The sequence below is a fragment of the Hyaena hyaena genome, unplaced genomic scaffold, assembly GCF_003009895.1.
Source record: "Hyaena hyaena isolate Hyena2069 unplaced genomic scaffold, ASM300989v1 scaffold_780, whole genome shotgun sequence".
Classification (NCBI taxonomy): Eukaryota; Metazoa; Chordata; class Mammalia; order Carnivora; family Hyaenidae; genus Hyaena; species Hyaena hyaena.
Window position 1 is genome coordinate 207,748 of NW_024081410.1, and position 27,863 is coordinate 235,610.

The 27,863-nt window shown below is 40.4% G+C and overlaps 1 protein-coding gene across 6 annotated transcripts in view; it reads left to right on the plus strand.

Annotated features, from left to right (window-relative positions):
• USP48 (ubiquitin specific peptidase 48) overlaps nucleotides 1-27,863 on the plus strand; it is an 87,933-nt gene that overhangs the window by 16,776 nt on the left and 43,294 nt on the right. For 3 of the 6 annotated variants that reach the window (XM_039218748.1, XM_039218744.1, XM_039218743.1), the window contains exons 2-9: nucleotides 7,967-8,087; nucleotides 9,275-9,431; nucleotides 14,168-14,295; nucleotides 14,885-15,009; nucleotides 15,529-15,637; nucleotides 18,047-18,180; nucleotides 18,895-18,977; nucleotides 25,036-25,215. In XM_039218748.1, the coding sequence (XP_039074679.1) occupies nucleotides 7,967-8,087; nucleotides 9,275-9,431; nucleotides 14,168-14,295; nucleotides 14,885-15,009; nucleotides 15,529-15,637; nucleotides 18,047-18,180; nucleotides 18,895-18,977; nucleotides 25,036-25,215 (1,037 nt within the window). Of the gene's footprint in view, nucleotides 1-7,966; nucleotides 8,088-9,272; nucleotides 9,432-14,167; nucleotides 14,296-14,884; nucleotides 15,010-15,528; nucleotides 15,638-18,046; nucleotides 18,181-18,894; nucleotides 18,978-25,035; nucleotides 25,216-27,863 lie in introns of those variants that run through there. The other 3 variants (XM_039218745.1, XM_039218746.1, XM_039218747.1) reach the window with 2 other exon arrangements.

Below are 27,863 nucleotides of genomic sequence, written 5' to 3' on the forward strand. Positions count from 1 at the left end.
CAACATCATGCCATTGAGAATCTTCCAAGTAGCTCGTATCAAGTTTTTGGGGGGAGGCAGACAGAGTAGTAGTCTGTGGTCTGAATACCCTAATTTGTTTATTCTATTGATGGATCATTTACAGCTTGTAAATAAAAATTTTCTATTAGCTTTCTTGTATAGTTTTTGGATATTTGCATCCATTTCTCTTTATGTAGGGTTACATAGGTTATTTAGCCAGTTCCCTGTAAATTGATACTGGGCTTGTTTTCAGTCTTTTGCTGTTACTAACAATATTTCAAGATATAACATTCATTTTATTTTAATGTTTATTAAAAGAATTTTTTAATGTTCATTTTTAAGAACGAGACAGAGTGCCAGCAAGGGAGAGGTAGAGAGGGAGGGTGACACAGAACCTGAAGCAGGCTCCAGGCTCTGAGCTGTCAGCACAGAGCTCGATGTGGGGCTCAAACCCATGAACTGTGAGATCATGAACTGAGCCAAACTCGGACAGTCAACCCGAGAGCCACCCACGTGCCCCTAACATTGTTTTAATAGTTAATTTGCTTTTGGGATCTTTTTTTTTTTTTTTTTTAACCTGCCCTGAGAAATGGAAGACTTTAGATGGCAGTACTCATTTTAACACTGTCAGTGTTTCAGAGCAGGTTGGGTCTGAGAGGGATGAAAGATCTCCTGACCTTGGAATCCCCTCAAAGAAGAAAGCTACTGCCCCAGGGCTGGTCACCCTGCCTCGGACTGGTAACTGCGCATTGTGAAACATGGTTAGCCAGGATCCCGATGCCTTGTCTGTCCCCTCAGCTATGTGCTGGTGTTCTTTTGGATCCTTTTGGTCAGAATTCAGAATTTCAGATGAAATCAGGTTGTTGGATGAACAAACAGTTTATGAATTTCTAGGTGTATTTTCAAAGCATCTATTTTTTGTGATTTCCACCCTTTCCTAAGAAAAGATTTTTTTAAAAAATATGTATTTTTGAGAGAGTGCAAGTGGGAGAGGGACAGGGAGAGGGACAGAGGATCTGAAGCGGGCTCTGGGAAGAAGCAGGAGGAGCTTTATAAGAATGGCATTTATTGAAAAAGCAAAACTTGTGGAATCTTCAGGTGATTCTTATAAGCCACTTTGGTAGGGAAGCATAATTAGAGGATCTTTCTAAAGTGCAAATCTGATTATTTTCCTTTTAAAAACCTTATACTGGCTTTTTCTTTCTTTCTTTCTTTCTTTTCTTTCTTTTCTTTCTTTTCTTTCTTTTCTTTCTTTCCTTTCTTTCCTTTCTTTCCTTTCTTTCCTTTCTTTCCTTTCTTTCCTTTCTTTCTTTTCTTTCTTTNTTTCTTTTCTTTCTTTCCTTTCTTTCCTTTCTTTCCTTTCTTTCCTTTCTTTCCTTTCTTTCCTTTCTTTCTTTTCTTTCTTTTCTTTCTTTCCTGCTTGGGTGAAGTCCAAGGTCTTATCTGTTCTGTTTTCTGATGTAGCCCCTGACTTCTCTGCAGCTTCATTGCCTTTCAGCCTTCAGCCTTCTCCCTGCAAAGCGTCCAGCTGTGCTGAGCTGGAAGCCTTCCTCTTCTCAGTAGCATGGCAGGGGTGGGGGCGTTAATTTCCTCCTGCTTGCTTCTCCAGCCTTCTGTCTCCATTTGCTCTCCTTTGCCTGGAATACTCTGGGGTTGTCTTCTCCTGTGGAGTGAGTTCCAGAGCACCCTTGGAAACTTTCACCTCCTTAGCACTGTGCCTCCCTTCCTGCGAGATCTTGGCAGTGGAGTCTAGAGTCTGTACTTCATGCCACCACTGCGTTTATGTCTCTGTAGTTAGCCTTTTACTTGCCTGTCACCCCATGGGCCAAGAGCCCTTCTTTGATGCCTAGCACTTTGTCATTCCTTTCAGTATCCTCAGGTCCTGTAATTATCTGGGCATCTCTGTGTGACAGAAAGTGTCACCCTTTGAAGTCTAGTTGCTTTTACAAGATGCTAGGTTTAGGTTACATAAAATGATACTGTTTACTGTATGTGTGTGTTGTGATAGGTCTAGTGGTCTGGTGGACATGTATTGATTCATAGCAGTGTTGATAGCAGGCACCATGAGGCTTTTTTTTTTTTAATGTACGTGTGTGTGTGTGTGTATAAACATTTAATTCTATAAATTCCCCTCTAAGCACTAATTTAGCTGCATCTCACAACTTCTGGTATGTTTTATTCAATTCAGAGTATTTTCTAATTTTCCTTGTGATTTCTTCACTTTTCAGAAGCTTTCCTTTGTGAAAAATATATAAGGAACATCACCCCATTAGAAAAAATGAGAGTCAGAATGGAGCATCTAGGTGGTTTAGTCTTGATTTCGGCTAAGGTTGTGATCTCCTGGTTCTAGAGTTTGATCCCTGCATTAGGCTCTGTGTTGATAGTAAGGAGCCTGCTTGAGATTCTTGTCTCCCTCTCTTTCTGCCCCTCCCCTGCTTACCCTCTCTCCTCAAAAGTAAATAAACTTAAAAAGAAAAATTAGAGTTATAATGGATAACTTTGCATCCTGTTTATTTAAAATTCTGTTTGAGCCTGGTCACATGTCATTAAAGTATTTGAAAAGAGTTTTAATGGCTGCATAATACTCCATGTCACTGTACCACAGTTAAACATTGTCCCTGTGGTTGGGCAGGTAGCTTGTTTCTAAGTAATGATGATAATCTTTGAAAGTATTTATTGACATCTGTGTGCTTAGGATACTTTCTGGTGGTTCTGAGTCAAAGTATGAAAGACCAGTAAGTCTTCGTATAATATATATAAACATAATACACGTATATTCAAGTTGCTTTTCAAAAAGTTGGTGCTGCATTAGGTAAAGCTTCAGTGTAGTCAGATTTTCCCTAGGAGCAGGAAAGTTGGCATGCGGTCTGTCCTTCATTGATTTCTGCCTGGGCTATCTGTGTGACATGATGTCCTTAGAGCTAAGAAGCAAAGATAATGAAAAACAAAGCAATAATTCTTTTAATGACCATTCAGAGGGAGTGAGAGCTCCACCCCCTTTCCCACTCACGTAATTAATTTTCTTCCAAGTGTATAGCAACTATGAAATCATTGGCTTTGAATTTTTGCTCATTGTGTTGGAAGATACTCTTAAATGGCAGATCCTTGGAGATCTGTTGGAACAGCTAAAACGTCATCTCTTCCCTGTGGCCAGTATGGAAGGAACTTAAGTCATATGTAGTCTGTTGTTTTTCCACTCCGCAGCCAAACAGGTTTTGATTTGTGGAAAATTGTTTTCCTTTCTTGACAGATTTGCAGACATCTCCGTTCCCTTCTTACCCCCACCGTCTACGTGGCCTACCGAGTCCTGTTGATTCCCTTGCATTGATAAACTTGAAGCCAGCTTTCCTTCTTTCCTGTTGCCACTAAACTGGTTTAGGACTGCTGCCAAGGTGTTCTCCTGGCTTAAAATCACAGCAAGTCCTGTCACAGCTGCTTAGCGTGTCAGACCAAACATTTTGGAACCTGTCCCCTGTCTACCACTTCAGCCACTTGGTGTCCTTCTATCACGCAGTTCTGGAGAAAGTACCTATTGGGATTCATCATTATGGTTCCTTGCCACAGTGCTGTTGCATATTCTGTGGACCTATGCACAACAGTAAAATTCTTGAAACAAAATGTTGGTGTTGTTTTCCCAAAAGGTTTGTGTTTGAGCTCCCGTTGCACTTGACACTGGTTCACCACTGGGAAGTTTTTGCTAATTGGATAAGAGAAAACATCTTTCAAGGCTGTTTTAAGTTTGCATTTCTCTGGATTTGAGTATTTTCCCCTGTGTTTGTTAACTAGCCTTGTAAGAAAGTTTAGAGGAAGAGAGGCAAAACCGTGTTTAGGAATTAGGTCTGTCAGAGACTGAAGGGGCCTTTGGATTGGTCATTACAGGAAAAGCTTTATTTATTTAGTTCATATTTGTTAGCACGCCTAGACACAGGTGACGGAAACTTGGGGGGGGTTTCTTTTTATTAATTTGGGGAAATTTGGACAAATCACAGATAAGGCAGAGAGGGATATAGTTGGGCCAAGGAGCCTTTTTATGAACCACCTGTTTTTGCTTCTCAGGCAGATAACGCATGTTGGTTCCTTCCTAGACAGCCAAGCTGGTGGCATGTCCAGGTTCCATGCCACCCAGAAGTGTCTTTTGCCACCTCAGAGGGACTAATGCTCTCCCCGCCCCCCACCCCCGTTCCTCACTTCCCATTTAAATCTCTTGTGAGATTTTTGTGTTTCAGTGATGGATTGGAGTTGCATCTCACCAGCTCTTTACTAGTGTAGCCAGGGTGCCCGAGCCTCTGGCCCCCTGGGGTCCCACACAGACCACATTTGCCTGCTTGCTGCTGACAAACTCCAAAGGCAGAGACGCGAGTGCTGGTAAAACAAGAAAGGAATTTATTTCTGTTGAGACCCTGGACTGGCGTCTCCAAGACTGCCTCCCAAGTGCCAAAAATACTTCAGGTTTATATAAGGAAAATGTGAGGCAAAGACTGGTGGGTACATGCAGTGAAATAGTGAAGGTCATTGTCATTCATGGGTGGGGTCTCGCTGGCTCTGGGCAGTTCTTACTGGTTGGGGTGGGGAGGATGGCATGAATCAGGGGACCTTTTGTCTGTGTTCAGAGATAAGCTGGAAAGAAAAATTTTAGAATCAATTAGAAAGTTCAAGATCAAAATGGTGATCATTGAGGTCCTTTCCCTAGAAACACAGGACCCAAGGAACAGTTTGTTCTCAAAAAAAAAGGCCTTCTAGGGCAGGGGTAGAGGAAGAAACATGGCACATACAGTAATAGGTATCAGTCACACAAAACAAATGCCGTGTTTTTTTTGTTTTTTTTTTAAGTAATCTTTAGACCCAACCTGGGGCCCGAACTCATGACCCTGAGATCAGGAATCTCATTCTCTACCGACTGAGCCAGCCAGGTACCCCACAAACCTACTCTTAAGCCAACTGATGTAGAAGTAAAGGAGATTGGAGACTAGGGAAGAGCCAGGGGAAGAACCAGGTTGACCGTTTCTCAGGTTGGCTTTTTGTGATTTGGTTTTCTGATCCCCCTGGAGGCAGAAGGAGGGATTTCTGTGAAGATCTGTCCAAGAGTGGGTAGAGGATAAAGTTAGCTATAAGGTTTGTAGAAGTTTATATTTCGGAGAAGATGAGTGGCATCACCTTAGATTAAATCAGGGCTACTTGTGACCTTGAAAAAGTTATTTGATTTCTAAGCCAGCTTTAGCAAGTCCTGCTTTCTAGGGCCAAGTGAGTATAAATGGGTCAAACTGGCTAGGGTATTTACACAGTAGTAAAACAAGTCTTTCCATGTAAACATGTGTGCCTGTCTCGTATCTCGAAATACTCTGCTTTCTTGATCTCTTTTTCTTTGATAGAAACAGGTATGTAGAAATATTTTTCTGCTATAAGAAAATTGGTACACACGTGATGATTAATGCTACTTGACACCTGTGGCCTCCTCCATGGATAAAATGAAGTTCCAGGGCATTGGAGATTGAGGAGGAGTTCATCTGTAGGGATTCTAGCCTCTGATTTTGGTATTCCATTCTGCTGCTTAGCGTGGCTTGGGAGTAAGAGCTTGTAATTAGAAATGTTTTTACTATTTATAATGCTTTTTAAGTAGATTTTCCACTTCTCCAAACAAGACCACACACAAACCCAGAAAAGCCCCCACAAGACTGGGTTTGTGGAGAAATGCTTAGCTCCTCTTGGGAAAGCTGTAATCTGTTAGCTTAACTGCTTTTAGTACTGCAGAGCTGCCATTGGTGTTTTGAGTTCTTACCTGCAGGTGTGGCCCTAGGGGGCCCATAAGCCATGGGTTCTGCCTGGGACTGGTGCCTCCTCACTGCTTCATCTCCTCTACACTGATGGTGTTCTAGCCAATGGAACACTTAGTAATACTTAGACAGCAATTAATTTAAGAAGATGTATACAAAAGAAAAAACAATACCAACACTCTAGGGCCAAATAATGCAAGTTGCTTTCAACTTCTCACATCTGTTTTGGAAGTCTTTTCAAAGTTAAACCTTATTTTATGTCATTTTTGGGCTGCAGCCAGACCTGTGGACCAGGTTGAGAGCATAAGATGCGGTGAAGGGGAGATCTGGGGGGATAAGGAGAGACTATACTTTTTTTTTTTTAATGTTTTATTTATTTCTAGGAGAGAGAGGGAGAGACAGTGTGAGCAGGGGAGGGTCAGAGAGAGAGGGACTCACAGACTGAAACAGGCTCCAGGCTCTGAGCTGGCAGTCAGCACAGAGCCCGACGCGAGGCTCAAACCCACGAGCCACGAGATCATGACCTGAATGAAAGTTGGACGCTTAACCGACTAAGCCACCCGGGCGCCCCTATACTTTTTTTTTTTTTTAAGTTTGTTTATTTTGAGAGAGAGTGCATGCACACACATGGGGAGAGGGGCAGAGAGAGAATCCCATGTAGGCTCTGTGCTGCCAATACGGATGCCGGATGTGGGGCTCAGTCTTATGAATCACTTTCCTCCATCATTCTTGGAATACATCCCTACTTCTTGGTCACAGCAAGATGTTCCGTGTTCTTCTTGTGCTCTGTCCAGACATGGAATCAGCCATTTCTCCAAGGAGCCCTGGAGAATACTTAGTGGGGAATACTTAGAAATCAGGACCTAGCTTAGCTGACTAAAGGCCATGTAGTTGCCTGTCCAATTACATTTCAGATGGACAACAGATATTTTTTTTTAATTTAAACATGTCATTTATCTGAAATTCAGATAACTACTGTTCTGTGGCTTATCTGGCAACCCTTATCTTCCTTTAGGTTTAGACTTAGGTCGCTTACTCCTGATCCAGTACTGCAGGGTTCATTTTATTCTTCCTCCCTTTTCTTATTTGTAACTTCCCAAAACTTGATTTCTTTTATCCCTAGTGTATTTACTTATTTATTCAAATAGAGAATATATGGAAAGTAGTTTTAGAATTGTTAACACCTCTGTGAAAAGGAAGTCTTCAGGATTTGGTATTTGTTCCTTTTATCTTTAGTCTGAAGACAGTACTAAATGAGCTTGCTAATGACCTTGTTCAGGTTACTTGGGATAGTTCACCCTTCCCTTCATTGTGGGTATGTTATTTATTTGGAATGTGTTTGTGTTGGATTTAGGGTTTCCCCCATCCTTACTGATTTGTGTGTATAACCCACACACAGCCCCTCAATTCAGTAGTGTATTATAGAACGGTATGTTCAGGAGTGTCACATACCCCTCCATTTTTTTACCCTAAACCCACTCATGTTCAGTAGGCATCCACTTTTATTAGTGTCTGATTTATCTTTTTTGTATTTATTTTTATTCAAATACATACACATATATTTCCTTATTTCCCCATCTTTCTTATGCAAGAAATTGTGTATTATAGGTACTGTTTGGCACATTGCTTTCTTTACTTAACTGATACATCCTGGAAATTACTCCACATCCGTTCACAGAGGTTTGTCATGCATTTTTCATTTCATAGTTGAACAGCACTCCATTGTGCAGATGTACCATATCCCCTGTGTTTGACCATTTGGGTTTCCAGTATTTCACAGTTACACAGTGCTATAATGAACACCGAGGTGGTGTTTGTGCTGGTTTTTGTTGTTTTGTTTTTGCACTTTGGAGCTGTATCTGCAATGTGAATTCTTAGAAATGAATTACTACAAAATAGCTAAAAAAAAAAAAAAATAGCTTCAAAAGGTAACTGTCTGTGTAGTTTTGTCAGAGATTGCAAAATTCCTCTCCCTCAGGGTCCTACTACCAGCTTGTATTCTCAGCAGTAAAGGAGTTCTGTTTCCCCATAGCCTTACAAATTGAGTGTGGGGTTATACCTTCTCAGTTTTTCCTAATTTTTATAGATGAGAGATGGATGAAATACTGTATATCATTATAGTTTTAATCTGCATATTTAATATGGAGCTGTGATATTTTTTAGTTAATTTTTTTTTTTTTTTTTTTTTTTTTAAGACGAAACTGCAAAGGAAATCCAAATTGCTTGGTTGGGATTGGTGAACATATTTGGTTAGGAGAAATAGATGAAAATAGTTTCCATAACATTGATGATCCCAACTGTGAGAGGAGAAAAAAGGTAAGCCTTTTTTAAGTGATTGCTATGTGGTATTCCTCTGGGTTTTTGTTATGTTTTGCATCTATGATTGGAAACTATTATGGACTTTGTCAGAGCCTATACAGCTTTAAGATACCTAACAGAACTTAAAACCCCATACTGCTTGAATTGCAACAGTTCTTACTGGTAAGACTTTAAAACAGGTGGCCATGTAATCCAGCGAGTCTTTAAATGATGGTTTTAGTTTAAATGCTGATTCTGTTTGCTTTAATGCTGCATATTTTATTTCAAACTCATATTTAAGTCTCTTTAATGGAAGTGGTAAATCAAGGGAACAATCTTGCCTAACTTTACCTCGTTTTTCTTGGGCTTGTTGTGGTAGAGATTACACATATGACAGATAATTTTACTTTTTTTAAATACATATTTATGTTTTCTAAACCATAAATCCCAGCGTTCACAAAGTAGTCAGCTGTAGATAACTTTGTTAAGATTGATTCTTTGTAAGTTCAGATATTCTCAATCTTAGGAGAAATTGTAACCAACTCCCCCTGTTCCACTCCTCCTAGATCTATAGGATTTCTGGAAGTTTAACTTCCTAGATGTTTTACCCCTAAATGTTGACAGTTTAGGAATATAACGAATGAAAAGCCTATGTACACATGTTCAGAACGGACCAGTCCTTGAGTCCACCATTTAATTTTAGAATTAAGTGGCCAGAGGAGACCAAAAGACTGGAGGTGAGCTGTCTTAAGTCTTTTCCACTCCTGTAGCCAACCCAGACGTGGCTTTCATGAAATTATGCCCTCACCCTGGCCAAGAGAGCCTTATGGTGGTTATACCATGTTGACTGGGGTGGTTTTAGCAAATTTTTAATCTGAAATTTAAAAAAAAATAGTTGGTCTTAATAATTTTTGGTGTGGGGGCGCCTAGGTGGCTGAGTCGGTTAAGTGTCTGACTTTAGCTCAGGTCATGATCTCAATGGTTTATGGGTTTGAGCCCCACGTTGGGCTCTGTGCTGATAGTTAGCTCAGAGCCTGGAGCCTGCATCGGATTCTGTGTCTTCCTCGCTTTCTGACCCTCCCCTGCTCACGCTGTCTCTCTCTCTCTCTCTCAGAAATAAAACATTAAAAAAATTACTTTTTAAATAATTTTTGGTGTGTAAAGGGAAATTTGACTCTACGATTGTAAATTTTGCATTTTTGTAGAACTCATTTGTGGGCCTCACTAACCTTGGAGCGACTTGTTACGTCAACACGTTTCTTCAAGTGTGGTTTCTCAACTTGGAGCTTCGGCAGGCCCTATACTTATGTCCAAGCACCTGTAACGATTATGTGATGGGAGATAGGATCCAAGAGGAGAAAGGTTAGTGGGGCGCCTGTGGGGAGGGCTCGCTTTGCAGCATATTGCCAGCCAGAAAACCTTTCAAATGCAGGGAATTGACTTCTGAGCACTCAGTATGTGCCGGGCATGGTGGTAAGGTCCATAAACATGGTCAGGATTCAAAACAGCTTTCACTTCTGTAAATTTGTGAATTATGCACCGAAATTGTTCATATTCAAGTGAAGGAAATACATTTGATATTATATAGCTTACATCTATAATTACTCTAGGTAATACGCTGTGATTATAGTTCCTTAATTTCTAGTGATTGATGGGGCGCCAGGGTGGCTCAGTTGGTTAAGTGCTGATTTTGGCTCAGGTCATGATCTTACGGTCCATGAGTTCGAGCCCTGCGTGGGCTCTGTGCTGACAGCCCCAGAGCCTGGACCTTGCTTCAGATTCTGTATCTCCCTCCGTCTCTCTCTGCTCCTCCCCCACTCACGCTCTGTCTCTCTCTCTCTCTCAAAAATAAACAAAGATTAAAAAAAATTTTTTTTTCTAGTGATTGATGGAAATCAGTCACTAAAGCAGACAAGATTACTCTCTTCTCTACTTTGAGAGATTTAATACTTCATTGTGACCTCAGTCTTTTGTCCTGATTCCCAAATAGGTTAACTTAGATGATGCCTTTAAGATTAAGGTTAAATTCACTAACCTTGGCAAAATTGGTTACCATTAGCAACTACTCACATTGTAAATTTAGAATCAATTTTGTTTGTTTTTACACAGGATCAGTTTCAAACTGTTTCTATTGGAATTAGTTTATTTCATGCATAGGATGTAGATTATTATTCCTGATTGATATGACTTTCTATTAGAGATTATTCTCTTTGAGATGGAACTTTCCATGGAACAAACCAGATTTTTCTCTTTTTCAGAGTTGGGGGATGGAAGGAGATTACATATGTCAGGGAGCTATAAAACCTGTACTGTGTTTTAGATGATCTCGTTTGGGCACATGGCTCATGTCTTTGGCTCTGAGAGAGAAAAAATAGGATTCATAAGCTCCACATCTTCTGACAGCCCCGTAGATCATAGTAGTGCTTTAGAGTCTTGGTCCTTATTAATGGTAGTCTGTGCTTCAAAGCACAGTGCTTGAGGGGTGCGTGGCTGGCTTAGTCCACAGACAACGAGACTCTTGATCTTGGGGTTGTGAGTTCAGCCCCCACATTAGGCATGGAACCTACTTAAAACAACTCCCTGTCCCAAAACACAGTGCTTAAAATTCTTAAGATTATTTTCCCAAAGCTTTATTTTTATAGTTCTGAATATTTAAATCTAGACCAGTAGTATATTGAATGTTTTGTAAATTTTATTTTACTTTATTTTTAAGTTTATTTATTTTTGAGAGAAAGAGGAGACAGATCGTGAGTTGGGGGAGGGTCAGAAAGAAAGGGGGAGACACAGAATCTGAAGCAGGTTCCAGGCTCCAAGCTGTCAGCACAGAGCCCAACATGGGGCTTGAACCCACAAACTGTGAGATCATGACTTGAGCTGGAGTCACACGCTTAACCAACTGAGCCACCAGGTGCTCCAATGTATTGAGTGTTTTGGGGTTTTTTTTGTTTTTTTTTGTTTTTAAACATTTTTTGAGAGAGACAGAGCTAAGCAGGGAAGGGGCAGAGAGAGAGGGAAACACAGAATCCGAAGCAGGCTCCAGGCTCCGAGCTGTCAGCACAGAGCCCAACACCGGGCTCAAACCCACAACAGTGAGATCATGACCTGAGAAGTCGGATGATCAACTGACTGAGCCACCCAGGCGCCCCTGTACTGAGTGTTTAATAATGTATGCGGACATCTGGGTAGCTTAGTCAGGTAAGTGCCCGACTCTTGTTTTTTGCTCAGGTCATGATCTCATGGTCATTAGATGGAGCCCCGGCTCTGCTCTGACAACACACAGATCCTGCTTAGGATTCTCTCTCTCCCTCTTTTTCTGTCCTCCTGTGTTGTGTATATGTGCAGACGCTCTTTCTTCTCTCTCTAAATGAATAAATAAACTTAAAAAAGTAGTAATATACGTAAAGGATGAGTAATGCCAAATGGATCCTTTTTGATGGCATTGTTTTGCTGAAATAATAAATTTACCAGTGAGAAGTCAGATAAATAACAAATGAAAACTAAATTTCTGTTTTATAAAATGATGCGTCATGTCCTTTAATGTGGATTTAATGTGTATCTTCAAAAAAATGTTTTTCTTTCTTTTTTTAATTTCTAAGCCTAGGAATTTTTATATTTCACCAAAGTCATCCCTGACCTTGTTCTCTGATAAGAGAGTGCATTTGTGGTGCTATCTTAGCCCATGCAATGCAATGGAGTGCAAAGGCTTTACTTCGGAAATGATGGGATCTGGGCTCTGGGTTCTGCTCCCAGCACAACCATTCCCTCATTTTACAGATAAGAAAGCCAGCAGGGTATGAGTTATTTATGGAGTTCCAAAGATGGAGGATTTAACCTGCAAAATGGAGTTGGAGTAAACACACACTTGAATCGCTTTTAACAGCCATTGCACCCCAGGAAGTGAGATTTTTATCTTTATTTTACAAATGAAATATTGACTTCCTGAGAGTCACAATTGGTAGTAAAGAGATAAATTATTCAGAGTCCAAAATAAACGAAAGTACACAATAATTTGAAGAAAAAATAAGGACTGTTATATAATTTTTATGATTTTTATTTTTATGTAATCTCTGCACCCAACATGGGACTTGAACCTCAAGATCAAGAATTGCAGTCTACTGACTGAGCCAGCCAGGCACCCCAAATTATTATTATTATACAGAATAGACTTTATTTTTTAATTTTCAAAACCTATCTTACTGGAATGGTTTTTTTGGAAGGAGTTTTTTTAATAGTTGACATCTTAGTTTCAGGTGTACAGCAGTGATTTGACAATTCTATATGTCATGAAATGTTCCCCAAGAATAGGGAATTATTAACAGGAAATGAGAGTAATGGGGGGATGTTAGTAAGAATTAAAGAGGACTTAAAAAATATAACAGCGGATACAGAGAACAGCCACTACCCCCAGGGCAAAAGCGAACGCCCAGGGAGGGCTCTCACCCCCACTGCTCAGGCCCGAAATCTGGACCTCTGGACAGCTCCCTGCGCATGCTCACCAGGTGGCCGAGAAGGTGCTGGGCTGCTGCCTCCGTGGGGACCCCTGTGTGAAACTGACTACAGGGAGGTCCTGGACCTCAGAACCCCCTTCTAAGTCACCTTAGAGGGTGCCCAAGGGGTCATTCACAAGGAAGTCCCTCACTAGAGGCAGCCTTCTTTGGTGCACCAGGGGAGGTGCTGGGGGAAGCTGTTGATTGCTGTTTGAGTGCAGAGCCTGGTGAGGCAGGGGCACCTGAGCTCTCCAATGCCCTCTGCTGACAAGACTTGTGTAGGCTGGTAAAGGAGAGTTGTTTGCCAGGCTCCTCTGGGTTATCATAGAGCAGGCAAAGAAGGGTGGTGAGCGGCACAGAAGATCATACTTAAGTCGTTTGGGGCTCTTGTTTCCTATTTACATACCTTCCCCAGACTCCTGAAAACTAGCAACTCTAGAGGGGACGGGGTGGCTCAGTTAAGCATCCGGCTTCCCAACAGGTCATGATCTCACAGTTCCATGGGTTTGAGCCCCGCATTTGGCTCTGAACTGATAGCTCAGAGCCTGGAGCCTGAACCTACTTCAGATTCCGTGTGTCCCTTTCTCTCTCCTTCCTCCCACCCCCCCCCCCACCTTTCCTAACAAAATAAACATCTTAGGAAAAAACCTAGCAACTCTAAAATTCTAGGATTTTGAAATACTGCGTCATTTGTTCAAGTTTGAATCTTGCCACTTGCTTCACCTATGGCAGTAATGAGGTTGTATTAAAGTATTTGGCCATCTTTTTTTTTTTTTTTAAGTTTTTTAAAATTTTTTTATTTATTTCTAGGAGAGAGAGAGAGACAGCTTGAGCAGGGGAGGGTCAGAGAGAGAGGGAGACACAGACTCTGAAAAAGGCTCCAGGCTCTGAGCTGGCAGTCAGCACAGAGCCCGACGCGGGGCTCGAACCCACGAACCGCGAGATCATGACCTAAGCGAAAGTCGGATGCTTCACCGACTAAGCCACCCAGGCGCCCCAGTATTTGGCCATCTTATGTGAATGGTGAATATAGGTCCATGGTTTTTATTACTGGACGGAATGTTTCAGCGTGATTTGATAGCTCTAGAAAACTACAGTCATGGATGCTGTTGTTACAATGCATGTATAACCCTTGCCTTTTAGGGATGTATTTGGATAGCTGTGGCTGCCTCATTACGTCCAAAACAATTTTTCTGTTAAAAGCTCTAAAACTATAATAAATCACAAATAGGGGTGCATGGGTGGCTCAGTCGGTTAAGCGTCTGACTTCGGCTCAGGTCATGATCTCAACGGTTCGTGGGTTCGAGCCCCTCATTGGACTATGTGCTGACAGCTCAGAGCCTGGAGCCTGCCTCAGATTCTGTGTCTCCCTCTCTCTCTGACCCTCCCCTGCTCACTTTGTCTCTCTTGTCTCTCAGTCTCTCTCTCTCTCTGTCTCTCTCTCAGAAATAAATTAAAAAAAAAAAACATTAAAAATTTTTTAAAATAAAAAATAAAACACAAACATACTTCAGATGCAGGGGTGTTTAATCATGTTTTCAAGTGAAGAGGTACATATTTTAAAAAAGGAAAGGAGCAGTTTTTAAAAAACAAACGTGTGTTTTTTAATAGATTATGAACCTCAAACAATTTGTGAGCATCTCCAGTACTTGTTTGCCTTGTTGCAAAACAGTAATAGGCGATACATTGATCCATCGGGATTTGTTAAAGCCTTGGGCTTGGACACAGGACAACAGCAGGTAAGATCCTTTAAGTTTTTTTTTAAGTGAAACCATATGGTATCTTTTTTCTCTTAATATTTGTTGGTTTTTTTTTAGAAGAATGGCAAAAATAAATTTTATTTTACAATAAATATACATTAATCCAAAAATTTTCAACCATTGAGTAAGATGGAAGGTGAGAAGAAAAAGACTCCAAGAGGTTCCCCAGTCCCACTCCCAGGGAGTAACCGAGAACCTTTAAATTTTTTTTTTTAATATAAATAGGTACCCAGGTGTTAATTAGAATGATTGTAGGAGGAAGTGAAGTGAAAGCCTTTTTAAAAATTAAAACTTTTTTTCTATATGGAATTACAGTATTTATTAGTTGTCCAGCAGATTAGACATTTTCCTCCATCCTGTTTCTGAAAATCATGGGTACAAATTAGTTCAGCATAGCTCTAGTCTTTACTTGAAAATGCTAACTTCAAAATAGAGATAGCTTCTAGAACAGTTCACTTGTTGCTATTTGTATCAAATTGAAAATCAAGATAAGATTTTTCTTTTGGTTTCATTTTCTCTTTTCTTTCTTGTTTTCTTCTTTTTAAATTAACTCAAACTTGTGTTGTAGGATGCCCAAGAATTTTCAAAGCTATTTATGTCTCTTTTGGAAGATACTTTGTCTAAACAAAAGAATCCAGATGTGCGGAACATTGTCCAACAGCAGTTCTGTGGAGAATATGCTTATGTAACTGTGTAAGTGTGTTTCATCTTTCCCAGGGCATATTTTATTCTAAGCCATTTGCTTATACACGATCTGATTTTCAGTTCAGTTTGAACTTACAGCCTTCGTGTGTTATCACGGGACCTGAAATTGTTTCTAGTATTACATTTCCAGGGGGAACATGAAAATAACTGACTTGGTAAATGCAGTTGGAGCCATTCAGATGTTGAGAGCTATGTGTGGTTGAGATCTTGCCACGGACTTTGTGGCTGTGACGTGAGCTGAAAGAGTAAGACTGGAGCCAGCTAGAAGAACACTTAAGAGCAAATGTCAAATGCCTCTGAAATGTTTTCCTAATCATGAAATACATGCCTCAGCAATCACTTTGTTTTTATTTTTAACATACAGTGTAAATAATTTCTGTGAAAGAGAACCAAGGTAATAAAGTAGTAAATGCTGCTTTCCATGGTTCTAGAATGTAATATAATGGAACTTTGTTGTTTTACCTCTGATCTTAACTGATCTTAACTTTCACTCTTGTTTTATTATAGTTGCAACCAGTGTGGCAGAGAGTCTAAGCTTTTATCAAAGTTTTATGAACTGGAGTTAAATATCCAAGGCCATAAACAGTTAACAGACTGTATCTCGGAATTTTTAAAGGTATATAGTAGTTTCTGCTCACTAACATTTAAATACGATTCTGAATTTTTAAAACTTTAATGGCTAAGTTACTTCAGACTTTCCACATATGAAGTATCTGTTTATATCATAATTTATAAGAAACTGAATTTCTATTTAAAACTGTTTTAAGTTGATTTATCCTGAGAGAGAGATGAGGGCATGAGCGGGCAGGGAAGCAGAAGGGATAGAAAGAGAATTGCAAGCAGGCTTTGGACAGCATGGAGCATGATGCAGGGCTTGAACCCACAAACCGCGAGATCACAGCCTGAGCGGAAGTCAGATGCTTAACCAACTGAGCCACTCAGTTGCCCGGAAACTTCTTAAATTCTAAAGTGTCAAAGCAGGCTGTGTATTAAAATAATTTTTGGCTATTTTTAGGTTATTTTACATATAAAGTTACATGTAAAAACTTGCATGTTTCAGAGTGGTAGAGTGTTGTAAGGAAGTCTAAGCTCTGTTACTACCTGGTTAATTTAATTTAATGAGAACAACAGTGTGTGGAATACAGTTTTCTTTTTGAAGTCACTGTGGTCAGTCTTAAATCCCTCCACTCCATATTTCTCCTTTCTGTATGTTTAGATATATGTGGGAAAATGGAAGTGGTTCCCTTTTGTTTGGAGTTGAAAAAGCTGTTTAGAGGAAACCTTTGTTACCAAGTGGGAATAAGCTCTTAACATAGTAGATGGGCTAATCTTGTAGCTTCATATCTTAAAATATTTTTGTGCCTTTCCTCCTTTTTTAGCACACCCATTAGCCTGCTTCAAATACTCAATTACTGAATTCATTCAGCTAAATATTGATCGAGTGCTTACTGCTTCACATACTGTTCTCAGCGGTTGGGGCTAACCATAGTCAGCAAAACAGACAACAGATTTTTGCCTTATATATGTCGTGGTTTGGGAAACAGGGAAGGACAGTCAATAAGGATAAGTATAATATGTAGTGTGTCAACTATGATATGTACTGTGGTGAAGACTAAATCAGGGAAGGGAGATGGAGAATGTGGTAGGAATGAGGGTAGGTTTGGTTGCAGTTAGAAATAAAATGATGGAGCGTGAAGGAGTGAGCCATGTAGGAAACGGAAGTGCAGCACTTGCCTGGCGGTTTGAGGAACAGCAGGTCCATGTGCCTGAGGTGGATGAGCCAGGGGAGAAAGATAAAGTAGAGATAGATATAAATAACTAAGGGTCCTCTAGGATGGGCCTTTGCCAGAGGCTTAGACTTTTACTGTGAATGCGGTGAGGTGCCGCCAGGGGGTGCTAGTCAAAGGAGAGTGCCAGTCTGTTTGAACAGGTACCTCTGGGTGCCGTCCTGAGAACTGGCTGAAAGTGGGGCCAGGGCGGACAAGAGTCCGTGGTGGCTTTGACCAGGGGTTAGCTGAAGAGGTGAGAAGTAGTGTTTGGATTTTCAGTGTGTTTTCAAAGTAGAGCTGATACAGTTGCAGACTGGATACAGAGAAGTAAGGAGGCAAAGATTACTAAGGTTTTGTTTGGTCTGAGCGCCAGGAAGCATGGAGTTGCCAGACCACTGTGAGACGGGCCGGGGGAGGAGTGGGCCGGGGAGAGGGATTGGGGGTTTGCTTTGGGGAGTGTTCAGGGGAGGGCATTTGGGGCTGAGTAAAGTCACCAAGGGACTGAGAGAGATGAGGACATTCAGACGTAGGGGATCAGGGAGGTAGGTGCAGCTGGCCAAGGATGCTGGGGAGGGGACTGGACAGTGAGTGAAGAGGACACGCAGGAACAATTTTAAAAGAAACCAGCATGAGCTGTCACACTGAATTTCCTGCATTGTTCTTTTAGCCTTATCTCATCAGTGTGGTTCAGTAATTTTCACTGTGTGTGTGTGTGTATTTGTATTCTGGTACCCATATGGAATTTCCACTCTTTTTAAATTAATTTTGTTGCATCAGAGTATACATGATTTTTTAAGTTTTAGAACCTACTTCCTTAGGGGCACCTGGGTGGCATAGTGGGTTAGGCATCCAGGTTCAGTTTGGGTCACAATCTTGTAGTTTTTGGGTTCGAGTCCTGCATCAAGCTCTGTGCCTGGAGTCTGCCTCAGATTCCGTGTCTCCCTCTGCCCCTCCCTCCCTCTCTCTCCTTCTGTCTCTCAAAAATAAATATTAAAAATATTTTAAAAAATCATACATTTTGGAAAGAGGCACATCAATTTTAAATTGTTTGCAAGGAATATCACTGCCAAGTAGTGCCTTTTATTGTAGGTATCCTTTATTCATTACTTGTAGTAGATCGACCTTCAACAGCTTTAAGGGGGCTGTTAATGAAAATGATATTATGCTTTCCGTAAGAGATTTGATCACTTAAAAAAATCTTTCTACCCTCTACTTTTTTTTTTTTTTTTAAACCAATATGTCTTATTTCTGAGCAGGAAGAAAAATTAGAAGGAGACAATCGATACTTTTGTGAAAACTGTCAAAGTAAACAGAATGCAACAAGGAAGATCAGACTCCTCAGCCTTCCCTGCACCCTGAACTTACAGCTGATGCGCTTTGTCTTTGACAGGTAAGCAGGTGCAGCGTAGCAGTGTTGGTTGCTCATTGTGGACTGATGTGGACAGATTTTACCGTAGACAGAGAAGGTAATAAGATGCTTATAATTTCAAACTCTAGATTTGGGGGTGAAAGTTGTAGGTGGGGCCTGTCCTTTTCACTTGTAAGTAATTCTTGGTTTGATCACAAAATTCTTAGGTAAGCCAGACATAGATGAGTGAGAGCCAGAAAAGTAGGGAGTCCTTATTTGTTATTCCATTATTGATTATTAAAAACAGGAAAACAAACATTTAGGTAAGAAGTGAATTATCGTGATGTTTCTGTATTTCTAAGAACCAGAGTAAATTTTTAGTCGTTAATATAATGCTCCAACTCCCCATGGAAATGTATCTTTGATTTTATCATTAAAATAAAGGCAGTGTGTACGTATGCACATTACTTCTGCTCAGGAGCATCTGTGTCTCTGTGATTAAATTAAAACTTTTGGAAATAAGTTTACAGTCACTACTTTACGTTCATAATTTTAACCTTTTATTTTTCACTTATTATAAGACAGCATTATGTTGACTTCTAATCATACAGGTTTTTGAGCAAGATTGCTGAATGAAACCTACCCAGCTAGCTACCAATGAGTTTTTTTTTTTTTTAATTAAAATAGCTGATAAAGCTTGTATATTGTTTTATGATTGTTTTAAATATAAATATAATTAGCTTTCCTCTTGGTTAGGCAAACTGGACATAAGAAAAAGCTGAATACCTACATTGGTTTCTCAGAAATTTTGGATATGGAGCCTTATGTGGAACATAAAGGTAATATTTTTACTGAGCAGTGATAATTTTAATACTCAGAGACTAACTTGTGATCTGTTTGTGATGCATACAGAATAGCCATTTATTGCTAAATTTTATTTGCTGTCTGGGAACAAAGGCTTTTTAGGCAAGCCAAGGTATGTTACTTCCATTCTTCGTGAGTAAGTACACAGCAAAGATAGTTCATCAATATCTACATAATTAAGGGTACAAAAGAATAAAAAGTGGAGAAGGTATTTTTACTCTCTGAACCCACAAAATGGTCCATTAGTGTCAGAACTGTATCTGTAATTGCTCATAAAATTGAATCTCTCTGAGCTGCCTCCATTCATGGTTTTTTTTGTTTTGTTTTGTTTTACTTTTAATCAAAAACTTCAGGTGACATTAATTTCAGTACGTATGCTCTAATTCAAATCTGAGACCACTGAGGAGTTCTAGGATGCTGTGACAAACAAATAATTCACTACCCTTTTATTTTGGTGGTCTTCACCTTGGTATACAGGGTCATGATTGGTAAAGAAAGACTTCTTGCCCCCTTGCCCTCTTACCCTGACCAGAAGGACTATTGTACTTCTCTTCGCAGATCTTACTTTTCATTAAATTTTTAATACAGAAATTAATATCATAAATTCTTTCTCTTTCCATAGGAAGCTTCTGGAGGCAACTTAATAGTAGAGACCAGCTGTAAAATAAAACCTGTGAAAAAAACAATTGGATAGGTTGGGGAATGATGTACTAAATATTTAAACTTTAAAATGTGTGATGCTCTGTTAGTGTTGCGGTTTGGAATCTGCACCTTGGTGCAGGAAGAAAACAGTCGCAGACTTTGCACTTTGGACTTTGTTACATTTATATTTGACTGAATGAATAACTTAACTGTAGTTCACTTTGGGCAGTGGTTTGCTTCCTGCCTTCTTTGTTTAGGTAATTGTTTAAAATCAGAGATGTCTGGGGGCGCCTAGGTGGCTCAGTTGGTTAAGCATCCGACTTCAGCTCAGGCCATGATCTCACAGTTCGTGGGTTCGAGCCCTGCGTGGGGCTCTGTGCTGACAGCTCAGAGCCTGGAGCCTGCTTCAGATTCTGTGTCTCCCTCTCTCTCTGATCCTCCCCTGCTCACACTGTCTCTCTTTCTCAGGAATGAATAAAACATTAAAAATTTTAAAAAATAAAATAAAATCAGAGATGTCTGAAACTTAGGTGTAAAATTAACGCTCTCCTTGTCTCCACTGTATGATTTTGAATAGTTCTTATTAATGTATGAAATTTATTATGTATTTGCCCAGTGTGTACTGTAAGGAACACAAGATGATTATGAAATAGACTCAGTGGGTCAAAAAAATCTGTAGAAATATTTATACTTTTTTTAATGTTTATTTTAGAGGGATGGGAGACAGAGTGCGAGAGGGAGGAGGGGCAGAGACAGAGGGAGACACAGAATCCGAAGCAATCTCCAGGCTCTGAACTGTCAGCACAGAGCCTGATGAAGGGCTCAAAGCGATGAGGGGCTCAAAGCCACAAACTGTGTGATCATGACCTGAGCTGAAGTCTGATGCTCAACCAACTGAGCCACCCAGGCACCCCCATCTGTAGAAATATTTAAATTTAGTGTGTGCATTGACTAAGTGTAGTAACACCTCTTAATATTTAAATGAAACATAAAAATTATTGTCTTCTTTTAGAATTGTTAGCTAAAACTAGTAAAACTAATCCAGTAGTTTGTAGTTATAGACCTTTCACAGGCTGTTCTAATGTTTGCTGTGCAAATGTACAACCTTCTAAACACTAAAAACATTAATTTTTGTTAAGAATGTACAGGGTTGGGTTCATTCTTGATAATTTGGAAAATTTAGAAGGCATAAAGAATAAAAACTACCTGTAATTCTATGACCAGATCACCAGTATTTATTTTCCTGTATTATTTATATGTATCTATACATACATATCCACGTAAAGCTGCAAACAAAGATCTAAAAGATAGTCTTTTATAGAGAAGAATTCACTTGTTTCTTTAAATAGTGAGCCCGCAGATCTACAGAGACCTGTGAGCCAAGGGGTCTTCATTCTTTGAACCTTTAGCGTCTGATTCTCTAACTGAACTTTTGCCATATTTCTTGGAGGTTTTAACATACCTGTAGACCGCTTTGAGAGTCTGAGTGCTGAATAAAATTTATAGAATTTCAGAAGAAACCAGTTGTATTTAAATACAGTTAGCCAGGCACCTGGTGAGCTCAGTCTGTTGAATGACCAGTCTTCGCTCAGGTCATGGTCTCACGGTTCATGAGTTTGAGCCGTACTCTGGACTCTCTGCTGTCAGCGCGGAGCTTGCTTCAGATCCTCTGTCCCCCACTCTCTGCCTCTCCCCGGCTCATACTCTCCCAAAAATAAACATTTTAAATAAATTAGTACAGTTAGCAAAACACAAACGTGAGATCCAGTAATATAGGTGCCCATTAAAGAACAGATTCCACAACTACCAGAATTCTGAAGCTGTTGAGAGCAGTGAATTGATAAGTATAAATTCACGCTGACATTGGTACCGTGATATGGACATTTTTGTGTTGTGTCTTGGTCGTGCAGTCATAGTTACAGCTTCTACTTGTATGGTTTATCATGCTGATTTAATTTCGTGATCTCTCCCACTTCTCTCCCTCAGCTGTCCGGAGGGGTATACCCTCCTTTGTCCTGCTGTTGTGTGCACCATACACGTCGCTCTATTGATTTTCCTACCTTTTTATAATAAAGTACATTCATAAAAGTCCGAAGTACACGTTTGGCTTGGAGACTTCTTGCAGCGTGAGCCTCTGCATGAGCAGCGTCCAGGCCAGAAAACAAAGTTTGCCAAGACTTCAGGGTCTTTTGTAGCTCTCCCAGTAACAGCCCCTTCTCTCCCCTCAAATCATAGGCACTGGTCTGGCTTTTATGGCTCTTCCTTTATTTTTTTATGTTTAATTTTTTAAATGTTTATTTATTTGGAGAGAGAGAGAGAGTGTGTGTGTGCATGCACGGGAGAGAGAATTCCAAGCGAGTTCTGGCCTGACACCGGGCTCGATCTCACGAACTGTGAGCTTATGACCTGTGCCCAGATCAAGAGACAGATGCTTAACTGACTGAGCACCTCAAACATCCCTATGTTTTATTTTTATTTTGGTTTAGTGTTTCACAGTGTAAGTTTGCATTCCTCAACATTGAACTTTATTTCCCTTTTTCCTCCTGGGACGTTGCCAAGCAAAACCTAGCCCATGATGAAATCTTGCACTGTCTGCCTCCGAGGCTCCTTTATCTAGGCTGTGGTTGAAGGTGGCTCTAGAAAAACACCGTCACAGGTGTGTGTCTGTCTGCCTCTCAACCCCCTTTTAATTTGGGGAATTGCATGTTTATACCAAAATTTGAATCCCAGTCTGAATCTTTTAAACTGCATCAGTTAGTCCACTCACCCTTATCTTAAGTACTGATGTTTCCTCTGGTTCAAATCTGCATCACTTATTATGGTTCCCTGCTAATTATGTTTTAAATTTTTTTTTTTAAATGTTTTATTTATTTCTAGGAGAGAGAGAGAGACAGCGTGAGCAGGGGAGGGTCAGAGAGAGGGGGAGTCACAGACTCTGAACCAGGCTCCAGGCTCTGAGCTGGCAGTCAGCACAGAGCCCGACGCGGGGCTCGAACCCACGAACCGCGAGATCATGACCTAAGCGAAAGTCGGACGCTTAACCGACTAAGCCACCCAGGCGCCCCTAATTGATTATGTTTTAAAGCTTCTCATTTCTTGAAACCTGGAAAGCCTACTTTTATAATCCACGACTGTTAGAATGTTGTACAGGCTTATTTTTGGGGCCTGGGTGGGTTCTTTTGTTTTTGTCATGTTTCTTTTGAACTTGGTTATCTGTGACTCATGCCGGTTATTGCACATGGAAAATATGTGGGGCTTCTTTAGGGCTGGCATCATGCCACCTCCTCCGGTGAGACCTTACTTAGTCCTGCCAGGCATCTGGGATCCCTGCGAGTTACGTACCAGCACAAGCCAAGTTCAACGCTGAGGTCCCCTTGCTCACCCAAGCTGTAAGAACCTGATGTGAAGGTCAGACTAACACCATGACATCCCCCCCACCGTATTGTTTTTTCTGTTGCTCTGCTCAGGGCTAATGGGTGTTCTTTATGATTTCCCCAGGTTGGGGAGACAAGAGGCTTTTTCTGCCTCATCTTTACCATGTGGTTATGGGAGAGGGCAGTGTGGTAGAAAGAACAGTAGGTGGGTGAGTCCAGGTAAGCCCTAAAATGTGAAGTGTGGACCAGCGCACCAGGTGGATACAGCCTGAGCTGTCTGACATCACTATTTTGTACTTTCATCAATTAAAACAAATTATAACATGCACACTTAACTCTGGACTTAATGACTTTACCTCTATAATCAGTACAAGTACCTTGGGGTGCCCGGCTGGCTCAGTTGGAAGAATATGACTCTTGATCTCAGGATCATGAATTTGAGGTCCCTGGGTATAGAGATTACTTGAATAAAAACTTTAAAAAATCAGTACAAGGACCTTAGACCACTAAGAAGTCGATCCTCTCCTACCTAAATTGCTTACTTTGTGTATGTGGGTTTTTTTTAATAATTTTTTTTTTTAAGTTTATTTATTTTAAGAGAGAGGGAGAAAGCAGGTATGAACGGGGGAGGGACAGAGAGAGCGGGAGAGAGAATCCCAAGCAGGCTCCACTCTGTTAGCGTGGAACCCGATGCAGGGTCAACTCACGAAGTGTGAGACCATGACCTGAGCTGAAATCCAGAGTCAGACCCTTAACCACCTGAGCCTCCCAGGGGTTCCTATCTTTCGTATGTATTTTAGTTCTGCCTTTTAAAACAAAGGCACCTTACTGTGTGTAGGACTGTTGGTGTTTTGTTTTCCAGCCTCTTTGGTTTCCCTTCTGCGTTCTAGACCTTCCATCTGCAGTCGTTTCGTTTTTTTAATATTGAGTTAGAGCTTATAAAATTCTGTTCGAAAGGGTCTGTTGGTGGCAAGTTATTTTCGCATATCATTGTCTGAAAATCATCTGTGTCTTGTTCTTGTGAAATTTGTTTTTCTGAATGTGGGCTGTTATGTCCCTGCGGTACAAGAGCCCTCTTGGTGCCGCGCTTCTGTTGCTGGTGAGGACTTGGGACCTGTTGGGTCTTATGTTAAGAGTTTTGTTTGGTTTTGTGGGTTTTGCAGTGTCCCTGTGACTCGTTGGGCTGGATTCCAAGTGCCTTTATCCTCCCTGCAGAAGGTGTTAAACAGTTCCTCGACCACTATTTCTTAAAATGTTGTCTCATCCACATTCTTCTGCGTTCCAAAATTTCTTTAGCCCCACCTTCTACTTTATTGATTCTCTGTTCAGGTGAACCTAATCTACCGTTGTACCTTTCTGTAGAGTTTTGACTTTCAGTTACTATATTTTCATTTCTAGAAGTTCAGTTTGGTTCTTTATCATATCTGATTTTTAAGAAAATGTTTATTTTGAGAGAGACAGAGCATGAGCAGAGGGAGGGGCAGAGGGAGAATCCTAAGCAGGCTCCGCGCAGAACTCATGAAACCCTGAGGTGACCTGAGCTGAAATCAGGAGTCACAAACGCTTTCCCAACTGAGATACCCAGGTGCCACTACAATAAGTTTTAGGAGGTTTAACGTTAGAGAAAGGTGTTAATGACACATTTGTTAATTTCACACTCCCAGCTCATTAGCTGGTATTAGTAATTTTGTGACAAGAATATGATTACGTGATTCTTGGTAAGTATATAGCTGAGCCAGTTCATGCAGAATAGCCAAGTATACTACAGAATAGCTTTGTACCCCCGACCTGGGTGCCCACAGTGCATCTGTATATTTTGCAGGGGAAATGGAGTTAATACAGTGACAGCATCTACTACGTTACTTTGTAAAACTAACTTTTTTTGTAAATCTTAAGTGACATGTTTTGAATTCTGTCAGCAATGAAAACAACTTGAATCATTACAGCTAAGACTCAGGATATAAGAAGAGATGTTGTTCTCCAAAATGTCTTTTACTTTCTCCCTTTCTCTTTCCAGGTGGGTCCTATGTGTATGAACTGAGTGCAGTCCTTATACACAGAGGAGTGAGTGCTTATTCTGGCCACTACATTGCCCATGTGAAAGATCCACAGTCCGGTGAATGGTATAAATTTAATGACGAAGACATAGAAAAGATGGAGGGGAAGAAATTACAACTAGGGATTGAGGAAGATCTAGGTAAAACCTTTAAGTTGTGAGTGCCCTTTTAAAATATAAATTTTTTTTTTACTGGAAATATTTTGATAAATTTTTATGGCCCAAGATTCGTATGGGTTATTAAGGATATTTGCATTTCTTAAACACACGTAAAATCTCTGAACATCTTTTGTTAGCAATGCCTGAATTAAAAAAAAAAAAATCCTCTAGAGGTGGTTTCCATAATGTTTTCAGTACAGTTTGAAGACAAAATATTTTATCAGTTTAATTGCGGGCAAGAGGCAGGGTGGGATGGGGAGAGTGTAATGATTAGTAAGCTTAAAATGATGAGTAATAGTTTAATGCAGTAGGATTTGTAGTCCTTTTCTTTGTGTTGGGAGATATACTTTGGAGAAATAACTCTAGCAGGGGACCTTGGCTCTGAGAACAGTGCCTGCTCCTCCCTGTTAAGTATCTACCTTCCCCTGAGTGTGGCACATTGCCTGTGGGGAGTAAGCTGCTTGTGATCTTGCAGTGATGAGGTCTGCCGGTAGCATTGGTACTGTGGAGCTGTGATCCTGTGCATTTTCTTGGGCCAGAATACCTGCGCCTTCCCTAATGAAGTGCGCCGTTTTCCCGGTAGTGGCCATCTTGGCTGACCTTTTCGCCACTCTTGGATGAGGTTTGGACTCTGGGGTCTAAATAAGAAAGAAGGAATGGGAATGGGGGGGTCGGGTCTCTCCTCCATGGTTCTTCATGGATCAGAACCACTTTCCCAAGATGGCAGGGAGGAGCGTGACCATTGGAGGTAGCTTTCGCGGCACACATGGGTAAATCTTTCTGCAGGTATTTAAGTGGCAGCCATATTATAATTCGGAGAGAGATTTTCTATTTTTAAAGAACAATTAGGTGTTTATAGATATTCAGCAGCGTTACTCCTGTCCTATCTTAGTAACACTTACTACCGGCAAGGTCTTAACATTTGCCGGTAATTTTTCTTATTGTGAGACTCTTTCTGGGAACAAAAGTGAGATGTAGCTTTAAATTGTGAATAATTATATCTTGGTTTTATTTGACTGTTCTTTTTCTGAGGTTTATTTGATTTATCTTCATTTTTAGTCCGAGAATTGTAGGATTAAAAGCATTGATAAGGCTGTCCTCATCTGCTACTTAAAGGTAGCCCTAAATTTTAGAAGAGTTCAAGAGAAAGGGACTCCACACCTATCAGGATTCCATTCCAATGTTTTAGTTGTTGGTTGTTTTTAATGTTTGTTTTTGAGAGAGAGAGAGAGCATGAGCAGGGGAGGGGCAGAGAGAGAGAGAGGGAGACACAGAATCCAGAGCAGGCTCCAGGCTCTGAGCTCTCAGCATAGAGCCCAACCCCAACAACTGTGAGATCATGACCTGAGCTGAAGTCAGATGCTTAACCTGAGCCACTGAGACGCCCTGTTCCAGTGTTTTAATACTCCCCGCTGCTATATGCAACGTACATTACAGCTTTCATCTGTTGTTTTCTTTTCATCAAAAACAGAAAATCCTTGTTCATTACATTCGATGAGTCATTTTCTCCTATATTCTATTATGAACTCTTTTGAATTGTTTTGTATTCCATCCAAAGAATCGAACATGTTAAATTGTAATACCTTCGGGTTAGAAATGCCCAACCATCTCTTCACTATATATATGTTCCAGACATTTTTAATTCACTGTAATGGTGGCTTCCAAAGTTTTTGTTCCTGTATTCTCTATAAGAATATTGACCCAATTTGTGTTCCTTGCACGCCTTAAAATCTGACATTTTTATCGTAATTTTAAGTGACTCCAAATAATGTGATTGCTGTCCTAGTGAAGCTGGAACATCACTTTTAAGAGCATCCAAATGAAATTAATTAACAGAGTCAATACCCACTATCTCAGAGACACATGAATTGGTTTTGCTTATAGGAGGATTTTTAAAAAAAAATTTTTTTTAACATTTATTTATTTTTGAGAGATGACAGCATGAGCAGGTGAGGGTCAGAGAGAGAGGGAGACACAGAATCTGAAGCAGGCTCCAGGCTCTGAGCTAGCTGTCAGCACAGAGCCTGATACGGGGCTCGAACCCATGAACCGGGAGATCATGACCTGAGCCGAAGTCAGACGCTTAACCGACTGAGCCACCCAGGCACCCCTAGGAGGATAATTTTAACCCTCCCCCTTTCTCTGATACTAGTATTTCCATTGTAACTGACCCTGCAGAATTTTATTCTGATGGAATAAACTTAAGATTTCTTTAACCATAAAGCTCTAAATAGTAAAAGTTCTTTTAGATTGAACTTTTTCAGTTGTTTTTCTCTTTATTCCCCAATATCCTCCTCCCTCTTTCCTTCTGTCTCCCACCTCCCCTTGACTCAAGATCGAGCCTTTTTTTTTTTTTAATTATAAATACCACATTATTGATCAATCCAATAAGAGTATGTTATACAAAACTCCTGAATCAAATAAAAAGCAAAATTTTGTTATAAACACATATTTTAATGACATGGCAGAGAATTTTCTTTAAACCCCTGGGTGGGGTTATGTCTTTCCTTTGTAAAGTGGGAGAGGGATGACTGAGAAAGGAGAGGAGGAAACCGTCAGTGAAACCTCAGCTTTGAGGTAGCTTGATTTTACAAAAGTACATAGTGAAGTGGAGATCTGGTCTTTGATTT